General features: G+C 58.8%; 2 protein-coding genes across 8 annotated transcripts in view; one reads left to right on the forward strand and one right to left on the reverse strand.

Annotated features, from left to right (window-relative positions):
• EXTL3 (exostosin like glycosyltransferase 3) overlaps positions 1 to 11,465 on the forward strand; it is a 95,997-nt gene extending 84,532 nt beyond the window's left edge. The window contains exons 8-9 of one of the 2 annotated variants that reach the window (XR_008554059.1): positions 10,367 to 10,456; positions 10,693 to 11,465. The gene's annotated coding sequence lies outside the window, so the exon portion shown is untranslated. Of the gene's footprint in view, positions 1 to 10,366; positions 10,565 to 10,692 lie in introns of those variants that run through there. The other variant, XM_054701082.1, reaches the window with a different exon arrangement.
• The window catches only part of INTS9 (integrator complex subunit 9), a 63,275-nt gene continuing 50,996 nt past the window's right edge, over positions 4,904 to 17,182 (reverse strand). For all 6 annotated transcript variants that reach the window (XM_037526531.2, XM_054701086.1, XM_054701085.1 and 3 more), the window contains 9 exons: positions 14,661 to 14,772; positions 13,939 to 14,119; positions 12,140 to 12,200; positions 10,724 to 10,895; positions 10,349 to 10,473; positions 9,742 to 9,909; positions 7,803 to 7,901; positions 6,849 to 6,986; positions 4,904 to 5,619 (listed from right to left, as the gene is read on the reverse strand). In XM_037526531.2, coding sequence (XP_037382428.1) covers positions 5,443 to 5,619; positions 6,849 to 6,986; positions 7,803 to 7,901; positions 9,742 to 9,909; positions 10,349 to 10,473; positions 10,724 to 10,895; positions 12,140 to 12,200; positions 13,939 to 14,119; positions 14,661 to 14,772 — 1,233 coding nt within the window. In that variant the 3' untranslated portion in view covers positions 4,904 to 5,442. The remainder of the gene's footprint in view (positions 5,620 to 6,848; positions 6,987 to 7,802; positions 7,902 to 9,741; positions 9,910 to 10,348; positions 10,474 to 10,723; positions 10,896 to 12,139; positions 12,201 to 13,938; positions 14,120 to 14,660; positions 14,773 to 17,182) is intronic.

Here is a 17,182-nt window from a genome sequence, read left to right on the forward strand (position 1 = left end):
GCAGTTGGGTCTTTATCGAACAGTTGGGCGTCAGCGTGTCAGACGCTGGCTACAGTGGGGCCCGTGCTGGCATCGCACCCGGGTGTGCCTTTCCGTTCACTCTGCTGAGTGTCCTGCGGGTTTGGACAAAAGTGTGACCATGTCCAGCCTCACCGCATTCTCCGGAAGAGTTTCGCCTCCCTCAGAATCCTCAGTGCTGCCCCCTCGCTGCCCCCCGCGGGCTCCGTGGCCTCGGCTTTCCAGCGCGCCGTGCAGCTGGGGGGTGGCACGTAGCGTGTTCGGGTGGCTGCTTTGACTTAGGGTCCTCGATCCTCTGCGGGGTGAGCTCCTTTCCTTTCACTGCCGAGGGATCCGCTCTCGCGCGGCGTCTTGCTGTCTGTCTGCGTCGCCGAGGAGAGCAGTTCCCCACCTGGACGCCGCTCCGTGGTCAAGGCCTTCGTCAGCGTCCCCTGGCTCGTGGCTTCTCTGTCTGCTCCTTACGTGGCTTCGGGTGGGCAGAGGCGCTTGATGTGGGTGCGGCCTTGTCAGTAACTTTCCTTGCTGCTCTCGGCGGCTCGGGAAACCTGCGTTCCCAGGCCACGGAGACACGTTCTCGCCTCCGTGACTTCGCTTCCACACTCGGAGCTTGACTCGACTCATCCGCATCTGCGCGGGGCATGTGGGGGCGGCCCCGTGCAGCTCTGCTCTGCGCCCGTGTCGGGGCCTCCGGCGCCGCGGTGGGCAAGGCAAGCCTGCCCTGCTCGGGGGTCGCCTCGGGGCCTTGTTGGAAGGGGAGTGAGCGGAGGGGGCCCTTCCAGCTCCGGGGTCCTGCTGATCCGTCCGTCCTAGCGCTGGCCCGGGCCGCCGGGGCATGGAGCCTTTGTCTGGGAAATGAAGGGGCGTCGGGATCTCTCTCCGGGTTGCTTTGGGTTTATGGGTTTATGTTCACCTCGTATTCAAGTTTTATAATTAGTTTTCCGATTTCTTTTTAACATCCTAGAGTTACAATTTTTATTCTGATGAAATGCATGTACCTTATAAAAGCCCATTTTACTCATGTTGCAGTGTAGTTTGTGGCCTTCAGTACCTCCACCGTGAGTGACTGTCACCCATCAGCTGTCTCCAGAACTTGCTCCATCACCCGGCAGTCCGTACCCGACACCCCATCCCCCTCCCCTCCAGCCTCGGGTCACCGCTGGCCTCTCCGTGTGCCCCGTTCTGGACGTTCGTGCGGGCCGGATCCCACACGGGGGGCCTGGTCTCTGGCTTTCTTCGCCCAGCGTGCCGCGTGCTCCCGAATGTGCTTCTTTTCATGACTGGACCGCGTCTTCCCTCCGCAGAGCCCTCTTGTTCCCGTCTGCCCGTCACGGACACCGGGGTTGCGCCCCGGGCTGGCCGCGTGATGCTGCTGCTGTCACTTCGGGGCGCACACGTCCAGTGGAGCCCTTGCTTTGAGTGCCTGTGTGTGTATCACATGCTGGATCATTCGGTGCCCCCATGTGAAACTTCTGATGAGCCACCACGCTGTTCCTCAGCAGCCGCCCCATTTCACAGCCCGCCGGCAGTGTGGGAGGGCGCAGCTCCTCCGCCTCCTGGCCAGTGCTTCATTTTTGAATTAGGACTTTCTGTGCTGGCCGGGACGGCCGGGCGCACGGGGCTGCCTCAGGGCGTGGACGCCGCTCGAGGCTGGCAGCGAGGCGCTTTTTCATCTGCTTAATGGCCGTTATGTAAGATACTCAAGACATTTCAGAGAGAGAGCGAGCTCTTCAGGCCCTTTGCCCATTTGAGAAACTGAGCAGTTTGGTTTGGCTGTTGTTATCCGCTGGGGTTTTGATGGCATTTTATTGAAACTGTGGATCAGCAGCTGGAGCTAATAGGTGAGCGTGTGTGTGTCTTTCCATTTACTCAGATCTTTTAGTTTCTACCAGCAGGGTTTTGAGGTTTTTAGTGTGGCGATCTTCCATAGCTTTTCAAGTGCGCTCCTGAGTAGTTTCTCACATATTACAAATGGAACTGCTGTTTCATAGAAGTTCACTTTGTAACTTATTGCTAGCACATGCAGTAGCCGGCTTGCTAACTTACTCTAGTTGCTTTGTAGATTTTGGACTTTGTGAACCATCTCATATTCTGTGCTGGAAATTTGCTCCTCTGTACTTGTGAGAAATTTGTGAGAAACTTGCATTTTGACTGTTATCCTGGTGGGCCCAAGTCATCAGAGCAAATGCAGAAGACAGTAGGTGCTTAATAAATGCTCACTGATGGTGGACGATTCCATCGGTGACTGGAAGAGACTAAAAGGTCATTGTTTTCAAAGCTTGCAAGCCCTATGGTTACTACATTATAGTCATAGAATCTAAAATTTAGCAAACTATTTTAGCTAATGTTTAGCAACCCCAAATTTATTGGATATCATGAGAATTCAAGCTGTTTCACAGTTGTCAGGAAGACTTGTGCGTGGACCTGTTACTGAGGTTTATCCTGGAGAAGAGTAGAGGACGAAGCTGGTCAGCACAGGAGTCATAAGCAGAGCTCAGTCTAGGAGAAACAGACATTCCCCCCGCGGACGAGGTGTGGCCGAACACCCGCCAGCCCCGCGGTCCTGACTGAAAACGTGTCAGTTTAATGTTTGTAAAATACCGTGTTTTTGCAGCTTTATTGAGACCCTGACCTACACCGTGTGAGTCTAAGGCACGCGTGACTCGAGACACAGGTATGTTGCGCAGCGATGACCACAGTGAGCCTGATGAACACCCTCGTCCTTTCACGTAATTATTTTTTTCTGGGGGTGGTGACTTCCGAGACGTGCTCTCGCTGGCCAGCACGTGTGCAGCAGCGCCGCCGCTCGTCACCGCGCTGCCTGCTCACTCGCCTTCCAGCTGTAAGCGTGTGTCCTTTGGCCAACATTTCCCCATTTCCCCCCAGTTCTGGCAACCGTCCTTCTCTTTCTTTGGGCGCGGGGCCTTCCGCGTGCAGGCATGAGCGCGCGGTTCTGGGCCTTCTGGCCGCGCAGAAAGCGCTGGCTGCCGTGGCAACTGTAGGCACTCGGCGTCCTTTGTCACCGGCCAGTCATCGTCTGTGTCACGTGACTGCAGGACTGCGTCCCCAGGCCAGGTCACCACCGCGCACATGTCCGAGGGGACTCGTAGCCTGTCACACGCGGGCTGCGTCGGGAGCACTGCGGTGACGTTAGACGGCCTGTCTTTCACACACACCCCCATGTCTTTGAACGTCCTTTCCTGACCTACACGCGGTTGTCTGCATGTCTGGCTGTTGTCAGCAGCGCGGCGGGAAGCGCAGGGTGCAGCTCTCCGAGACAGGACTCTCATTTCCTTCGGGGGCCCAGCCGTGAGAGCGCCTGCTGGCTCCTGCTCTTCTCCCTGGCGCTGCGCCCATTCGCTTCCCGGCAGCGGGGCGCGTCCCGAACCCAGCGCGCGCCGTCCGGCTCGGTCCGCCAGGTGCGAGGGGCCGCGTTGTCAGGGTTACGTTTCCCTAGTGATTCGTGCCGCAGCGTTCTGTGGGCCTCTCGGTCATTTGCCGTCTTTCGAAAAAGGCTCATTCCAGTTCTTTATCCGTTTACATGAGATTTTTTTTGTTTGATGGTGACTTTTGGTGATGGTTTTGCTGTGCAGATATTATTTAGTTCAAGATAGTCTTGCATTTTTGCTTTCGTTGCTTACGCTTTTGGTGTTAGAGCCAAACACCAGTGACCGATGTCGGGGCGCTTCCCTGCCCCCCCTGGGCTTGCGGCTTCAGGTCTTCCAGGGACGTCGTCATTCCAGGTGGCCCGCGCGGTGGAAGACGTGGGTCTAATTCCGCTGTTTGCACGTGGTCACCGCTTTCCTGACACCGTTTGTTGAAGACTGTCCTTTCCTCGTGGAGACTTCCTGGTTCCTCTGTCACGTATGACTTGACCGCAGGGTGTGTCTGTGTTCCTGCGCCCTCTGTCCGTCCCGCGGGCCTGTGTCTGTACCGAGGGTGAGTTACCACAGCTTGGTAATGACGGTTTAAGTTGGGAATGATGATGCCTCCAGCTTGTTCTCAGGCTTGCTTAGGCTGTTCGGAATCTTTCGTGATTCCATACAAACTTCAGGACTATTTTTCTGTGAAAAACGCCACTGGAATTTTGACGGCGATTGCTTGGACTCTGCAGGTGGTATGTGCTGCCTCAGGGTGTGACTAAACCTACCAGGGGCTGCCCGGGGCAGCGGAGACCGTGGTGTTGGGTCTTTGGACAACACACCCGATGGATGCTGCCTCTGGCAAGTGAGACATTCTGGCTCAGCGACCTCTAGGACTCAGCGGTTTCCTCTGTAGTTGCAGTCGGTTCTTTCTCCCTTATTCTCAAGTCAAGGCGCACTGCAGCGGGCTTGAGGACGTCAGGTGCTCTCAACCGTCCACGGCGTGGAGGAGGACACAGGCACACGCCTCAGGGCTGCGGAGAACCTCTGCTCGGCCTCAGAAGAAGTCTCCCCTCCCCTCCAGCTTGGAGGCTTCTTTACTCCTTTCTGTGGCTATTCGCTGTCGTTGAGACGCCAACTCCTGCCTTACCGGACAACCGTGAGGGCCCAGGGCTGCAGGTTCTCTGGGGATCAAGGCGGAGTTGGCCCAGGAGGCCAGGCTGCTGCCTGATCTGCCTCACATCAGCTGTGACCTGGGAAACATGTGCCCGAGACGCAGGGGCAGCACTTTCGGGGCACCACCTCTCGCCGGCGGGCCTGCCGGGATCAGTTTGCAGCTCGCTCAACACAGCCTGCGCCGTGAGGGAACATCCGGGACGAGCCACGGCCAGCAAGTGGAGCCTGCCCTGAAGGTCGGGCCGGTCTAGTCGGCCGTGTGTGTTTTCCACAGACATGCAGCCCACAGGTAAACATCTCTGTGGAATTTAAGAACACGTCTGCTGTACAGACGGCGCTGGGGCTGCGTGGGGTGGGCTCACGCCATCTAAAACCCGCTGAGGTGTTTCTGAAGTTGATGCCGGCCTGTTCCTAAGTCAGTGTGTCAACTGTGGGTTCAACAGAACGCGGATGTCTATAAAAAAATAAGTTTTATTAACAAAATGGGCTCGCAATATAAAATACAGAGAGATGAGATCACGTTACTAATTAGGGGGCGTCTACTGGGTACAGCAGTGCAGTAAGTGACACGAAACCAAAGACGAGGTCCCTGCCCCGGGAGTGCGAATCCACGAACGTGAAACAGGCCGCCGGAGCCGGTCGCGCCACCTCCCTTCAGCCGTTGCTCAGAAAGCGCTTCCGTGACCGACAGGCGAGTCCTTGGCTCGAGAAGGAACCGGGAAGCGTCTGTCCTGCCTGCAGCGGTGCTGGGAGCGCAGGCCCGGGGCGCTGGGCCTGCCCCATGAGGTCCTCGCACGCCCCCCAGCCCCCCAACCAGGGGCCCAAGAGGCTGCCCTTCCTTGGCTGGCCGGCCCCACGGGTGGCTGCAGGAGGGGCGCCGAGGTGCCGCCTAGAACTTCTGCAGGAACTTGAGGACGAGGTCCCGCAGGCGCACCCTGAGCGTCTCGTCGTTGTCGCAGATGATGTGGGTGGAGTCCTCCTCCAGCTGGATCAGCGTCTCGGCTTCCTGGAGCAGCACGATGTGGCCCTTGGCGGTGTCTTCCACCTTAATGTCGCTGAAGCCGTGCTGTGGCAGGAGAAAGGAGGCGGCGGTCAGCGAACGCGCGCTCTAACAATGACCCTGCCTAGACTCAGCTAAACTGAACATTCTAGAAACGGGCGTCTTTTCCTCCGTCTGATTTTCCAGACCATTCACAGGACCTACCACAGCAGCAGAATTTAACCAGTTCCGTACACTTCTAAAGACGCCCCAACCTGCACAACCTCGTGAGGAGCCAGCGTTCCCACCTCCAGCTCATGCCCGGGGCAGCCCGGGCCACGCAGGCCCTCTCGAGGAGGGGGAGCTGGGGCGGCACAGCACAGCCTCCTTCAGCGTTCTCGGCCGCGCTTCTGAACACGTCAGCTGTGCGGAGAAGCGGAATTAGGCTCATCTGCCTGACAGAGGAAGGATGTGGCCCCGGTGGCTGCGCTCAGCTCTAGGCGGGCGCGTGGTGTGGGCAGCGAGGCAGGAGTGCCCGGCATCCCCTGGGTGAGTTCCCGGATGGGCCAGGCGGGGGCTGCGGAAGGCTCTTCCCGGGAAGGGAAGCCATTTCAAGTCTGAGTCCTGTCGACAGGAGCGGAGCAGCGCAAGGCCGGGGACGAGCCCCCCTCACCTGCCGGCCGCGAGGATTCCCAGAGCAGCCCTCGAGTGCAGGGCACAGCAGCTGAGGCCCAGCCTTTGGAAAATCAAACGACCCGTGGAGAAGACACGCCCCACCGAGAGAAGCCGTTCAGATTTGAAAGAATTCAGCCGCTGAGACATGTCAGCTGGACAAAAGGCGGCGACTAGCAGCTGACAGGAGAAAACCACCTTTCCTCAGCTGAGTTCAAAACCGCAGCTGAAGGCTGGGGTCAGCTCCTCCTCCTGTGACGCTGATTCTACACAGTGGCTCTCGAGTCCTGGAACTGAAGCCAAATTCCTGACACTCCGGGCAGGCAGCCGTGGCGCTGGAAGGACGTGGCCTCTCTCCCTGCACCCGCCTGGATGCCGGGCCCTTCCCCCCCCTCCCGGGATCCTGTCCTGACTCTGCGGCAGGCCAGGCTGCCCTGACAGAAGAGGTAGGCCCCGGGGGCGCCCCTCCTCGCCTTCGTCACCCCTCCTGCCCGCTGCGTGCCTGGCAGAAAGGCGTTCCCTGGCTTGGGTGGCAGCGCTGGGCAGGCGCCCTGCTTCTGTCCTTCACCCCAGCCTGGGCCACACCGACGCTGCAGGGGCAGCAGCTGCCATGGGGCGGGGGCTTGCGGCGGGGGTCGCCTCACCTTCTCCAGGGTCTGCACGAACTGGCCCACGGGGATGGAGCCGCTCAGCAGGGGCTTCAGGGCTTTGCAGTCGGGGATGTCGTCGCTCGCCCGCTTCCGCTTCTTCCCGCTGGTGGGCTGGGCCGGCCTCGGTGGGGGCTGCGGGCGGGAATCACCAGGAGCCACGTCAGGCGCTGCCCTAGGCCCCGGGTGCCTCCACCCTGCCTGTGGGGCCCTCCCCGCTCAGAGGCCCAGGGCGGCCCCAAGTCGCCAGTGGGGCCCAGGGCATAGGCACTTGGTTCAGGGTCTCGGTTGGGGCTCCCTCTGGAGCGCCCCGTCCCCACAAGCTACCGCCAACTAGGCGCCAGGGCCCACCACTCAATGGGCTGAGCCGTCTTCCTGCCAAGACCCCACCCAGGACTTCGTGGCACTCGCAGCAGACAGCGGCACGGCTGAGCCCTCCTGGCCTGGGAACCTTGGCAAGAGGCGGAGGGTCAGCCGGCTTGGCCGTAAGTGTCGATGCGGGAAGACCTCGGCGAGGACACGCGGCCATCACCTGCGTGTAGCTCGGGGCTCAGGAGCAACAGCCCCGGACCAGAGACCACCCTGCTTAGCCACGGGAAGGCTGCTGGGAAGCGAGGTGTGTGCTGGGTACCAAGTCCCCGGCCTCCTCTGCCCTTTGTAAGCCTCCCAGGACCGGGCCCAGTGCCTTGTGGGGCTTGTGGAGAGCACCCCGCAAAGGCGGGTGCAGTGATGGCCATCTATGGGGCGCTGATGTTGGGGGATGTGTGCAGCGCAGGGGGTGCAACCCCCTCCCTCCTCCCCCCAGGCAGGCGCTGGCCCTCGCAGGAGGCGCTTGGGCGCTGAGTCCTGTTTCTGTGATGCCGGCTTGGGAGCCTGGGGGCCGGGTGGAAAGTAGGACCTTTCTGGTGGGGTGCGGTGGGGGGGGGGGGGTGGTCCCCTGGCTCCAGGTACCTGCAGGACGTGCTTGTTATCCTTAGTCTGCAGCACAGCCGAAACGGTTGCCAGGGAAATGCCAGGCTTGATCTCCATGGGCACCAGGGAATCTGCGAGCTGAAGCAAACGGGTTTCAGTCAGGCCTGTGCCAGGTGAGGGGAGAGGGCGCCCCATGCCCTTCACGGAGGCGGGGCCTGAGCAGTGGCGGAGCCCCTCACCTCACCATGCATTTCCCAGGCAGGACGGGACACCCGAGCTACAGCTCCAGGCTGTCCTGGTAGAGGATGGACATCCGCCCGTGCGGGGAGAGTGGTCAGCAGGACCACGTGACCCGGCGCGAGCGCAGGTCGGAGGAGGGCGGGCGAGCGACGTGGGCACCGAGTGAGACATGTAGGTGAGGACAGCGGACGAACCCCCCAGCCTCTGTCATGTGCCGTCCCTGGCCACAGACTACCGGTAAAATCCAGAAAAATTTCCAGTGTATTTGAAAAACAGGCCTAGAAAAGTGTTGACGGGATGGTGTGGAGGCCTGGGCAGCAGCCCCAAGCCAGAGTGCAGGGCACCGTCCGAGGAGACAGCCTCGGGGCTGAGCTGCTTGCCGGGCGGACAGCGGCTGTCCCGGGCCAGGCCCCGCGGGCCTCAGGCCGGCTCCGACACCGAGGGTGGGGCCGGGGTGCCTTCCTTGCTGGGGGAGGAGGAAGAAGTAGGGCGCCAGGGTCTGCCCAGTGCCACGGGGATAAACCACCTGCAGCGAAGAGCAGACGCAGGGCCTGCCGTCACCCCACCAGGCCCACCTCGCGACAGGGACAGGTGTCGCGCTGGCCGCCTCCACCCAACGGTGCAGACATCCCTTGGAAGGAAAAGCAGAGAGGTGGATTCATGCGGGATCGCTGAGTTCTGTCTAGGAAGTTCCCCTTTCCCCGAGATAACCACTTTTCATCAATCATTACCTAACAAATGTTAGGATTTTCCATCTTCGTGAAGGGGGCGACCTCGGAAGGCTTGAATTTAAGTGCGATGAGTCATTTCTGCCACAAAATGTCCATTTTGGAGGCAAAAGAAATCACTGCGAGTTGAGACTCACTCCACTAATAAGACACGTAACGTACAACCAGGTGGCAGCACCTGCTTATATAACCGAAAAGACTCGCAGCAAATTGAGGTGGGAACAGCGGGGCTGAGCAGGTGACCTTCCCGCCCGCTAGAGCAGGCCCCGGGCGCGCCACCTGGGGCGGGTACGCGGCCTGGCGGGGAAAGCCGACCTCAGAACGCTTCCTGAGGAAACTCGGAGGTGGGGAGAAGCTCCTGACGGCGCCCCGTCATCAGAAGCAGCAGAGACGGATGACAGACCTGCCTCCAGCCTTTACGGCTGACGCCGCCGCGGGGCCTCCCGGCGTGACTGACTGTCACGTGACAAGGGCAGCGCCTGGCGGGCGGCGCAGCTCCCTCCCGGGGAAGAGACGGGCTAACGGAATCCAGTGGTGTCGGGACAAGACTGGATTGTGTTTTTTCTTTATCCCTTTTTGTTTTCCCAATTTTCTAGAATGGATAAGCACAGCTTTGTTGGAAAAAAGGGAATAAAAAATAAAAGCAGAGACCCAGGGTCTTAATCACAGGGTCTTGGGTGCTGAGCCTGGGGCCCGGGCCGGGCGCCCTGGCAGGGCTCGGAGGTCCCTATCACGACCCTGCGTCTTCTGCCCGTCGCGTCATTCTCCCCCGAGCGCTCCCTGGAGTCTCTAGAGGCTCCGGACGTGTCACCACGGCAGAGAGAAGCCAGAGGGGTGAGCCCGCGGGGAGGAGGGCCGCCCGCGTTCACGGGACAGCAGGGGCGGCACCCAGGCCAGCCCCTCCCTGGCTCCGCAGCAGATCTGAGCAGGTGCCCATGTGGGGAGATTCACAGCCGCCCTGGCCTGTCCACCAGGAGACCACCTGGGTCCAGCGGGCGGGAAAGCCTCACCTCTGGCGTGATTTCAATCTTCTCGTAGCGACGCTTGAAGGGCAGGGCGAGGACCTCGGCCCGCCGGTAGGACATGGGGGGCGGCTGGCAGTCGATCATCAGGTCCATCCTGTGTGACTGCGCGGGGGGCGGCTGCGTGTACTGCTCAGGACAGACCACGTGGAGGGGCTGCAGAGGGGTGCAGTGGCCGTGAGGGTGGGCACCTGGCACCCATCCTCTGCCTGCACGTCATGGTCCCCGGTGGGAGCAGCCCCCAGGGTCGGGGGGGTGGGCGGGGCGGCCAGCGGTGCCGCTTCTGTTTCCTCCCTGTGTTTAGGGCCCCTCATGGCGCTTCCCTGGCCCACTCCCACCTGGCCTCAGCCCCAGGCACGCGCCATCCTTGGCTGGCACCAGGGAACGGGGCTGCCCACCCGCATGGCATCTGTGCGGCACCAGGCAGTGGCTTTGGCCAGGCCACAGAACCCACCGTGTGGGACGGGGGTCAGGGAGGACTCTGCATGAGTGTCCCAGCCCTTGGGGGTGACGGGAAGTGAGCACAAGAAATGTGCTGGATGCGCCCCACCCGGCACAAGTGGGCGGCACCATGGCGGGCACGGGGCCTCCTCACCTGCACTTCTTTCAGCAGCTTGGAGACCTGGATGAAATTCAGCCGCGTGTCGATGGGGCAGTAGATGCACTTCATGGCCAAGGGCTGGTAGGGAGCCAGGGCTTCCAGGTACGAGAAGTCGGGTTCTGAGGAGAGCACCAGGGAAGACTGTTCAACTGTGGGCAAGAGGCCAGCAGCGGGTCCCCGTCCCCCCACCCCAGACGCCTGCCTCGGGCCGTCTCCGAAGTAGCTCTTGGCACTCAGTGGCGGGCGGGCGGGAGGCTTGCCCGGGGCTGCCTGTGCGGTGGCACATCAGACGGGACGGTGCTCACATTCGTGCCTTCCTGGAAAACCCTGCCCCACAGGTGCGTTCTGCGAGGAGGGCACTTTCCGTACCTGTGAATATGACGGTGTTGAGACTAGACTTGCCCCAGAGCTCCATGAAGTGCACCACGTCCCCGAAGCGGAGGGAAGGGTGCCCGGTGAACACCACGCACGGCTGCCGGAAGTCGTTGCTGAAGTCCCCGTGGATACTGGGGTAGTGCTTCAGCTTGTTGGTCTGAATGAGCTGGAACACACGGGCGAGCACACCTCAGCCGCCCGCCCCCCCGCCGGGGGAGAGAGGGCCCCAGTGGGAGGCTGAGCGGAGCAAAGGCACAGACGCATCTTACAGGAATGTTCTACCTGCGTGTGCCCTGAGCAGATGGGGCCTTGTGGTGATGCCAACACACTTAACTCGGGTCACGCCGGCTGATTTACTCTACCTGCCTCCCACAGCCGCTGAACCAGAGCCTCAGACGTCCTCGGTATCCCTTAGTGTTTGACGCACCCGCCTCGCACCTGTCTCTACAGCGTCTGTTTTGAGCCAAAATGTCTCCCCCTTCCTGGGCCTCCCTGATGGCACAGGCGGTTGAGCACAGCGCTGTGAAGCTGTCCGCAGCCTCTGCAGTGCCAGTTCAATCCCCGCCGACCTTGGAGTAACCCACATGGCGCAGCAGACCTCTCCTGACTCGCCCGCTGCTCCCCTCAGCAGTGTACTTCGTCAGTCTGCCTGTTCTGTTCCCCGCTCTGGCTCTGGTGAATCCTCTCACCCTCCCGCGCATCCGGCCTGTACCCTGGTTCTTGTATAAATAAAACAATTTTTTTAAAAAAAAGTCTCCCCCTTCCGGCACCACCTGGGCGCTACTCCCCTGCATCAGGTCCTACAGAACCTCCAGCCAGCCCCTGTGCCATTGCTCCGGCACTGCCCCCAGTCAGAGCCTGCAGGCCAAGGGCCCTGCCCCAAGATGCTGCTTGAGGGGTCGCCAGCCAAGAACTCCAAGTCCAAGCGGAGTCGCCCAGGGGTGAGGATGTGCCACGCACGGGCCGAGCCCCCATGAGATGCCAGCCTCGCTTCCCCGGGAGACCATCTTTAGGTCACCAGCAGGAGGCCAGAATGCCCCGAGGGCTCCGGGACAGCGGGTGGGAAAGCCGAGCCCGCCGAGCCCACAGGTATTCCCATGCCCCACCCCCACGTTAAACACAAAACCCACGTTCCTTTTATGGTCTGTGTGGCCAGCTCGTTAGGTGGTCAACATCACCGACCGGGAAGCAGACGTAAATGAACCTGCTTTGCCAAAAAGTCGGCACCAGTCCGAGCACCGCTCCTCGCCAGGGAGGCCGGGGCGCTCGGCTGGTGACGGCGTGTCGACGGAGCGTCCCCGCGGACCTTGGCCGGGAGCAAAGGCTTGTGTCTCATCTGCTGCCGGCTCCCCCGGCCACGCGCCTTTACCCGCACATCCCTCGCTCTAACCCAAGGCCGCGGCGTCTTACCTCTGCGTGAGGAAAGGGCGGTTCTGGGAGATACACCTTGCTCTGCTTGTTGTGACACAGCCTTTGAAAGAGAAACACACTGCACGTTAGGGGGCCCTGGTGCAGCGCAGACACACACCGCTCAAGGCAGCGGATTAACAACCGTTTCCTGCGGGCGACTTGCTGCACAGAAGGGGCCTACGGTGCCACAGCGCCGGCGGGGGTGCCCCACTTCCAGAGCAGGACGACGACGGAAGCCAGCGTTCCTCAGTAAAAAACTTAGAGAGAGCAGCTTCCACACAGAATTCAGAGCAGAATCCCTTGGGAGCACTTTTTTAACCTTGAAAATTCCTCAGTTTTTTCCCTTCAAAGTCCCACGCCTCAGCCCCGCCTGCCCGCTGTGCCATCCGTGAGAGCCGCAGCGGTTAAACTAAAACAGACACGTGACGTACAGGTGACGACCAGCGCAGCCAAACAGGGCTCAAATCCGAGCACTCAGCACGGCCACGATGGCAGAAGAAAAAACCCACCAGAACGTGGCCAGCAGGAGCGGGGTCTTGGGTTCAGGCTTTTACCCTTTCCCGTAAACTTTTTCCCGCGGTGACCGCGCAGGACAGAAATACAGCAGCAGCCAAAACACACAGACAAACCGCCACACAAGAAGGACCTACTGGTCCTGCGTCCTCCCCGCCAGGAGGCCGCCAGCAGGGAAATCGCGTCCCAGGGCCGGGCCGCACGCAGGCGCCCAGGAACCTGCTTTGTCAGGCTTTACTGAGGCTCTGCCCGGGAACTCGGAGTGCGCTGCTCACATGGTGGGGGTGGGGGGGAGTCCTCTCCTGGGTCAGAGGAGCAGACTGTGGGGGGGGGGGGGGTCAAGCGTAAAGGGCCAGTGGAGTGAGCAGCTTTCTGCTGTGAGCCGCTACGCCTGAGTGGATGATATAAAGGGCCTCGGGAGCCCCCGAGAGAACACGGGGGTGCGCCGGAGGGAAGCCGCCTGCCCTGAAGTGCGCCCCTCCCAGTGAGGGGGGGCCGGGTCCTTGGGGGAGCAGCACAGCTCTGGGGCACACCTAAGTCCTCTTGGGCTCCTGGAGTCGTGGCTTTAGGGGAGATGACGTGATGAGGTCGGCCCCGAGCAAGTCTAGCTCGGCCGGGACTGTCCTTCCTTGCTGACGTGATCCTGGAACCATGTTTGGGAGAACCTGTTGTGCGTTGCGACAGGATGACGTACAAACTCCTTTTTTAGGTAGAGACTTAGAAGGCAGCATCCAGCAGCCACCACACGCTGATGGGGCCACACAACAGAGCCTGTCACCACCGAGACAGCCGGACGTGCCACCCGAAGGCAAGCAGGTTACGAGTGCACGTGAACACCTTAGAATGGCACCCGGCTTCTTACTGGCCCACATTCTACCCACCCTAGTATGTGATCAATAGCTATACTTGTCAAATATCATGCTACTGAAGTGAAAAATAATCTAGCTTCTCTTATCAGATTTGGTATCAAATTTCAGGCAACACAAGCTTGGTTGAGGTGACTTGTGGGTGTAGCTCCGCTTCGCAACAGCAGGGGGCAGCAAGTCAGTGAGAAGCCTGTGACACTTTCCTCTAGGTTTGGAAAGTGACCCCCCAGGCTTCGGGGCCTTCCTGCCTCCCCTCCTAGGCCACTACTCTCAAGCCAGGCTTTCGGGAATACAGTCTTCCCCTCACAGTCACAGAAAAACAACCTGAAGGTTTCACAGTGCCGTGAGGAAAGGCAGGTGATTCCTGTTCTCACTGCCAGAACGTCGAGTCAAAGGAGCGCACGCAGGACGCAGACCTACCACTCAGCAAAAATCTGGGAAAACTCCAGCGAACTGTTGGCCACGGGGGAGATGAAGTAGAAGGGGATGTTGGAGAGGCCGGCTGAGTCAATGTACTGATACAGGCATTCCAGGAGGTCATAGATCACTCCAGAAGGGTAGCAGGGAACCAACACGTTTCCTCCGTTCCGGACTGTCAGCGCTAGAGTTGAGGCCAGAGGGAAAACAAGTCTCAAAACAGCAGTTTTATAAAAGGAGCAGCACTTTGGGAGGAATATGTGCTCTTCAGTCCCTCCATCCATCACTTCCCAGGCAGAACAGTCTGCAGACACCGAGCACCAGAGGCCTCCGTCCTGGGCGAGGGTGCCCTGGGCACTAAAGCCGCCCATGGCAGCAAGCTCAGGACAGGACCGAGCGCCCCCTTTTTTGGGCTCCTGCTAAACCTCTGCAGGATTTGTCTGGGCCTCTGACCATTGCTGCATGAACTAGGAGCAAACAGGCTAAGTTTTCTGTTTGCCTCACTTTACAGGCATTTTTTTTTCCCACTAATGTATTTATTATCTATAATAAAATCCTCCATATTTGGTAAGTTATCAAATGAGGAATCGCAACACATGGTTGGCAATAAACTGGATAGAAAAAAATCCAAGCGTCCTCTGAAGTTTGAAGGGGCAAAAGCACCTGAGAGGTGAGTTGTCACGAACCTGCGTGGGGTGTGGCCCGGTGGGCTGAGGCGCACTTACCCAGGTTGCTGCAGAAGTCCCCCACCATGCCGTCTGGGTTTGCAGTGGGGGTCTGGGTGAGGCCCGTGAGGAGGAGAACGTCGCTGTTTTTGAGAGAAGCTTGGTCCATGGGCTGCAAGCCAGAGAACTGTGCTTAGTACCCCACAAAGGCTGACGGTCTACAGATGGCCGAGAAAGCCCAGCGCGGCGCTCTCCTGTGTCCACGCGTCATCTGGCCCTCCCTCCCCATGTGAAGTCCACCACGGAACAGGGCTTGTCGGGATGGGGACCGACTGGGGGAGGCACGGGGGAGCGGAACGGGGTGAGGAAAGTTTGGTCAAAGACCGCACCCGGGCACGAGAACTACAGGAGAGCGCGTGAGCACAGCTGCTGGCTCTCCCAGGACCTGCGCCGAGAGACCACCCAGCTGTTGGGGCACCTGACAGAGCCGAGAAACAAAGGGACTGAGATCAATTCCTGGGGAAACCGGGCCTGGAGTGGGGACAAGATGGCGAGCAAGAGCCAAAGAAGGCAGGCACCATGGAAGAGCAGAGGTGAAGACTCCCGGGGCCACCCGAGTGTGGAGGACAGAAAAAGGCCCGGGAGTCAGAACGTGCATTTAAAAGGCCTGGGAAAACATAAGGGGGGCATTGAAAGGAGCAAGTGTAAACATCTGGAAATACTGTGTAGGGAAATACAAAAGAAAATGATGAAGGGTTTCTCTGTTAAAGGAAATTAGATCTTCGTACAGATTATACAACAGACAAGAAAAAGGCACACGTAAGACACAGCACAGTAAATGCGAGAGCGCAGAAGGCCCCGTGGAGGCGACAGGCAGCTCTCAGAGAGGAAGGCAAGTCCGAATGGCGTCACACTTCTCACCTACAACGAGGGCACAGGTGGGAAATGAAATAAAACTCTCAAAGCTTTACAGGTTCAAGTTCTTTTCCTTTAATTTTATATCCATCCTACTTGTCATTTAAGTTTGAGGAAAAATTAAAAATATTCTTATTAATTCAAGACCTCACAAGGGTGGTCACTCTAAGACCCTCTGGTGACTATTCCTCAAGTGTGCCAGAGAGATGCTGATTTAATGTGGGGGGTTACGAGACACACGGGAGGTTGGAAAAGGAACCACAGTCAAGTTCACTGCTGTCCTGACAAGCAATACATTCCACAGTTCGTGCAGATTCTGAATGACCCGGTACTAAAATTCTGGGCTGTATCAACAGGGTGGGCGGGAGCAGGGGAGAGGCGGGGAGAAGGTGGAGACACAAAAGAAGGGGTGGGGGAAAGAGACAGATCCTGACTAGCTGAAGACAGTTATGGGAAAAATAAGCTAAGAACAACCCAGAACAACAAAAATGAAATATGTGTCTTCAAACTTACAGGCAGAAACGTAGTCTTCTAAAGGAAGGCAAGGAAGGATGAAGTAAACTGAAAATATGAACTAAGATGGCAAAAATAAGCCAAATACAATACTAAGTATCAATAGCCTGACCGATCCGGACTTCCCAGACAAAAAAGTCAAAGCCATAAGGGGATTCACGAGAGAAGTTTCAGAAAGCACGGAAGGGGGTGGAAATAACCGTCGGCCACTGTGAGGGGCCCGTCTCTTGGCTCTGAAGTTTGATCGAGGGAAAAGCCAGCATCACACCAGCTCGAGGAAGGGAGTGAGCGACCAACAGGCCACAATCACCGTAACATTAGCCTCTCAGGGTAATCATCCTGCTAGTCCTGGATACGTGTTACCTGATTACAATTTATTCTCTCAAAAAACCCTCTTCTAATCCGTTGATCAGGATTTTAGTGAAGTTTATAATCTGTAGTCACACGCGGAAAATGGAACCATACGTATTTTCTGGAACTCTCCAACTTTGGAAAATACGTTCTCTCATAAGATGATCCTAACTTATTTCTCTAACTTCAGAAATAAACTAGATAAAGGTTACCTTTTCTTGGAGTTCAAATTCCCCATACAGCTACCATTTTATTCTTTCTTATGTGGCTGAACTGTATGTTTTGGTTCAAATCGTGAGACCTGAAGGAGAACTCGCAGGGCTGCTGAGCCCCCGCGCGCTCCCCTTCCAGTCCGGACGCCGCTCTGGGTTTCTGGCAGCGACTCTCCCTGGAGCCTCTTCTCGCGCTCCCGCCCTCCTCATCAGGGCGGTCTTCCTTCTGCCCGCTGTGTGCAGAAGGTGTCCAGGGCTGAGCTCTCGCCCTCAGCTCCTTATTTGGATACTTCACAGCCCGTGACGCCCTGTGGCTTGCTCCACACCCCGCCCCACAGCCCCGGGCCCCGCCAGCTCCTTGTCAACTGCTCGGCGTCAGCATGGCCACTCGCAGTGTCACCATGTGACATCCTGTGTCCTTCTCTGGAGACACAGGCGCCCCAATGAATGTTGAGTTAAAGACCTGCGTTTCAACTCGCCTCTCCAGTGTCCCCCCCTCCGGTTTACGCTGAAGCCCCGCACGCTGACTGGAGCTCACGGCTGAGTGGAGTTTGCTGCTCTGTTCTTCCTGGAGGATGAGGTTCCCATCAA

Source organism: Talpa occidentalis, unplaced genomic scaffold (genome assembly GCF_014898055.3).
Source record: "Talpa occidentalis isolate TD23 unplaced genomic scaffold, MPIMG_talOcc4v2.1 talOcc4.4, whole genome shotgun sequence".
Lineage (NCBI taxonomy): Eukaryota > Metazoa > Chordata > Mammalia > Eulipotyphla > Talpidae > Talpa > Talpa occidentalis.